Source organism: Alosa alosa, chromosome 19 (assembly GCF_017589495.1).
Source record: "Alosa alosa isolate M-15738 ecotype Scorff River chromosome 19, AALO_Geno_1.1, whole genome shotgun sequence".
Taxonomy (NCBI): domain Eukaryota; kingdom Metazoa; phylum Chordata; class Actinopteri; order Clupeiformes; family Clupeidae; genus Alosa; species Alosa alosa.
Genome location: NC_063207.1, coordinates 26,385,884 through 26,389,221, shown reverse-complemented (window position 1 = coordinate 26,389,221; position 3,338 = coordinate 26,385,884). Strand labels below are relative to the sequence as shown.

Genomic DNA, 3,338 nt, shown 5'->3' with positions numbered 1-3,338 from the left:
CATTTTGTGACAAGCTTTGAGAGCCAAAACATAAAAAAAAAACTTAAGTTAGAAAGGTAAATGTGAAAGGTAATGTGATATCTTAGGGTAGGCTAGGGGGTAAGGGGTACACAAAAAATCACACTAATCAATTTGGTAGCCTACGTGCCTGTGTTGAAATCATGGTTTGGATCATTTTCAGTAGTAAGTCTAAGTACTGCTAGCCTAACATGCAATATTGCTGAATAGTACTTGGCGGCTGGTGGCTAATGTTTTTAAGTGTTAATTAACTATAACCTATATGGTCCGCCACTTAACATGCTTTTGTGGGAATTTGAAACATGGTCTATGTGGTATAAGTATAAACATATAACTAAACTCCACTGTACAATAAAGACAGTAGAAGATAAGAAAGATAAGAAAACTAACAAAACTAAATACTAAATACACTATATAAGTTAAATTAAGAAAGTCCAATGTGCTTGAGGGTGATCAAGCATAAGATGCTTGTAGTGACAGGGCCGGGACTGGTAAGGTGCTAAAGGGAGTGAGTGTCATGGTGAAGGTGCAAACAGTAGTCCAACAGTCCTTAGTTATGTGTGCATGGCAAGGTGCTCAAGAGAGTGAGTGTCATGGTGAAGGTGCAAAAAGTAGTCCAACATAAGTCCAATAGTGCAACAGTGCAAGAGAAAGATCTAGAGACCAGCATAAATAATATGGACAAATAGGAGAGTAAAGTATAATGTAGACAAGGTAAAATCTATTTCAGTGCAAGAACAGGTTGAGGTAATAGGGTTATAGCCATTCATTTCAGTATTGTAGCAGAAGCCTGACTGCAGCCATTGATCATGTGTGCTAATATATCATGAAAAACAGTGTAGCAGTAAAACAGTAGTGAAAACATTAGGCTGTGTACATTAGTAAAACAGTGGTAAAACAGTAGTAAAGCAGTAGTGGGCAGTCAGTACTCAAACATGGAGAGGGTGGAGAGGCAGACAGACTAAGCAGAGAAGTCCATCTCTCCTCTTCTCTTTAGTGAGGCATTGAACAGTTCAATGGCCCTAGGATCAAAAGACTTCCTCAGCCTTTCAGTTGTGCATGGCAGTGAGCGAAGTCTCCAGGTGATCAAGCTCTTTTGGTTTTTGATAGTGCTGTAGAGCGGATGACATTCATTGTCCAAGATGTTGATCAGTTTGTTTAGAGTCCTTTTGTCAGATATTGAAGTGATGCACTCCAGTTCAGCTCCCACTACAGAGCCAGCCTTCCTTACCAGCCTGTCAAGTCGCCCAGCATCCTTCTTCTTTGTGCTTCCTCCCCAGCATACCACTGCATAGAAAAGGATGCTGGCCACAACAGACTGATAGAACATCCTGAGGAGCTTGCTGCACACATTGAAGGACCGCAGCCTCCTCAGGAAGTACAGCCTGCTCTGTCCTTTCTTGTAGAGTGCATCAGTGTTGGCTGACCAGTCCAGTTTATTGTCCAGGTGGAGACCCAGACAAAGAAAGACAAAGTGGAGCAAGCCTGTCCCCCAAAACATACAGAACTGTTCTAGTCATTCATTGAAACGGGAGGACAGGAGTTTGGAAAAATGGAATGGGAGTTTGGGGAGTTCACGCTCTGCTGTTTTGTTGGTGTTTGGTTCAAGTATAACGGGACGCTAATGGTGTTCAGCGATGATAGGGTTAAAAAGTTGCGACATGCCGTATTCTGATGTAGTCAAGATGGCCGCGCCGTTGCAGGTGTCATAACACCTGGCTCGCTTTATTCTCAGGACATTACCGGGCTCAACATCATCTTGTACAGGAATGCTGAATAACTAAACCGTTGTATCGATCGTTTGTAACAGCATACAATGTTTTACTTCGAAGAGTTTAAATGCAAGTTGATTTACATTAGGACGTGACATTGCCAGTCGCTACCATGACTGCTAGCTGATTAGCTTCCTGACTTCAAAGTGTCTGGTTGATCTACAGATTAATTGATTGTGTGAGAGAAATTAGCTAGTCTAATGGATTTGGCCAATGGTTATTACTTTACCGAATTAACTTTCATATTTGAACAGCTTGCTTTTACGCGCTAGGGATATTACCGTGTAGTACAGGGTTGAACTGACATCTCATTAGCTCCTCATAAGTTAGGCCTACTTGTAAGTTTGCTTTCCCAATGGCAGTAATGTGGTCTCGACTTTCGTGCATCGGTTTGGGTAGAGGGAAAAGGAGCATCAGCCTTTTCTCCAACACGTCTCCTTCGAACTGGACTAAAGTGGTGTCCGATGCGGAGAAAATTGTTGGATATCCGACTTCATTCATGAGCCTTCGCTGCTTACTCAGTGATGAACTTAGTAATGTCGCAATGCACGTCAGAAAACTTGTTGGAACAAAACATCCGCTTCTCAACACTGCAAGGTATGATATAACTTTACATCTGAATCTCATTTGTATTTTTTAATTACACCTAAAACAAATGTTAAGATTGAACTAAAAATAGTAGTTCTCATCACAGAGTTGCAGTCCCCCCCATGTGCATCTCCTTCACCCTCTGTCAAGGGTGGGTAATGAATCGTGTAGCCTACCTGTCATTGGCCATGATTGGCTTAATTACTGTGATTTCCTTATGTGCACTCGTGTGACATTTCATAAATATTAATTGCATGGGCGTATTGGACTGAAGAGTCTGCATGCACTATTTTACAATATTCAAAGCAACTATACAGTATTCGTAACCAGAGTCTTGGAGTCAGGATGAAGGTAGGTATATTAGGCAGGTTGCCAATCAAAGTTGTCTCCACAGGTGGAATCCTGCGGTAATCACTAGCCTATATTGCATACGTAGCTTGGATGGAGAGGGTGTGATCTACAGTATCTGCAGTAGGCCTACATGTCTGGTCTGGACTGGACAACCTATTAACTTTACACTTGAGTTCCATACAATGTACATATAAATTGGAAGATAGAAGGAAAGAATCAAGAGGACATGACAGTTTTAACCAGAGTAGGTTGTGCTATATAGGAAACATGCACCTTTTTACACAAATCCATAAACTGTCAGCTAAGTGTAATTTCATTTTACAGGCTTTGCTCCATTAATGCTATTTCGAATGGAAAATACTGAGAGCTGTTGATATTTGCTGTTGTATTAGGGATGCACATTATTGGATTTCTGTCGATATTGTCAAACTCATTTTGGCCGATTGCCAATACCCCTATATGTTTTTATGTCCTTATTGTGATGGCCGGTTTGTTGCAGATAAAGGCATATGTTCTTCTACCCTCAGAACAGATCTGTATGATGCTTCCACTGGAACCCTAATACGGTAGTTTGTGCTGACATAATCTTGCCAATTTCTCTGCCAGGAA

The 3,338-nt window shown here is 41.3% G+C and overlaps 1 protein-coding gene across 1 annotated transcript in view; it reads left to right on the top strand.

Moving 5' to 3' along the window:
• Positions 1 to 1,684: 1,684 nt before the first annotated feature.
• The window catches only part of pdss2 (prenyl (decaprenyl) diphosphate synthase, subunit 2), a 26,166-nt gene continuing 24,512 nt past the window's right edge, over positions 1,685 to 3,338 (top strand). Inside the window, exon 1 of the mRNA XM_048228502.1 lies at positions 1,685 to 2,387. Within this exon, the coding sequence (XP_048084459.1) occupies positions 2,146 to 2,387 (242 nt within the window). The 5' untranslated portion in view covers positions 1,685 to 2,145. The remainder of the gene's footprint in view (positions 2,388 to 3,338) is intronic.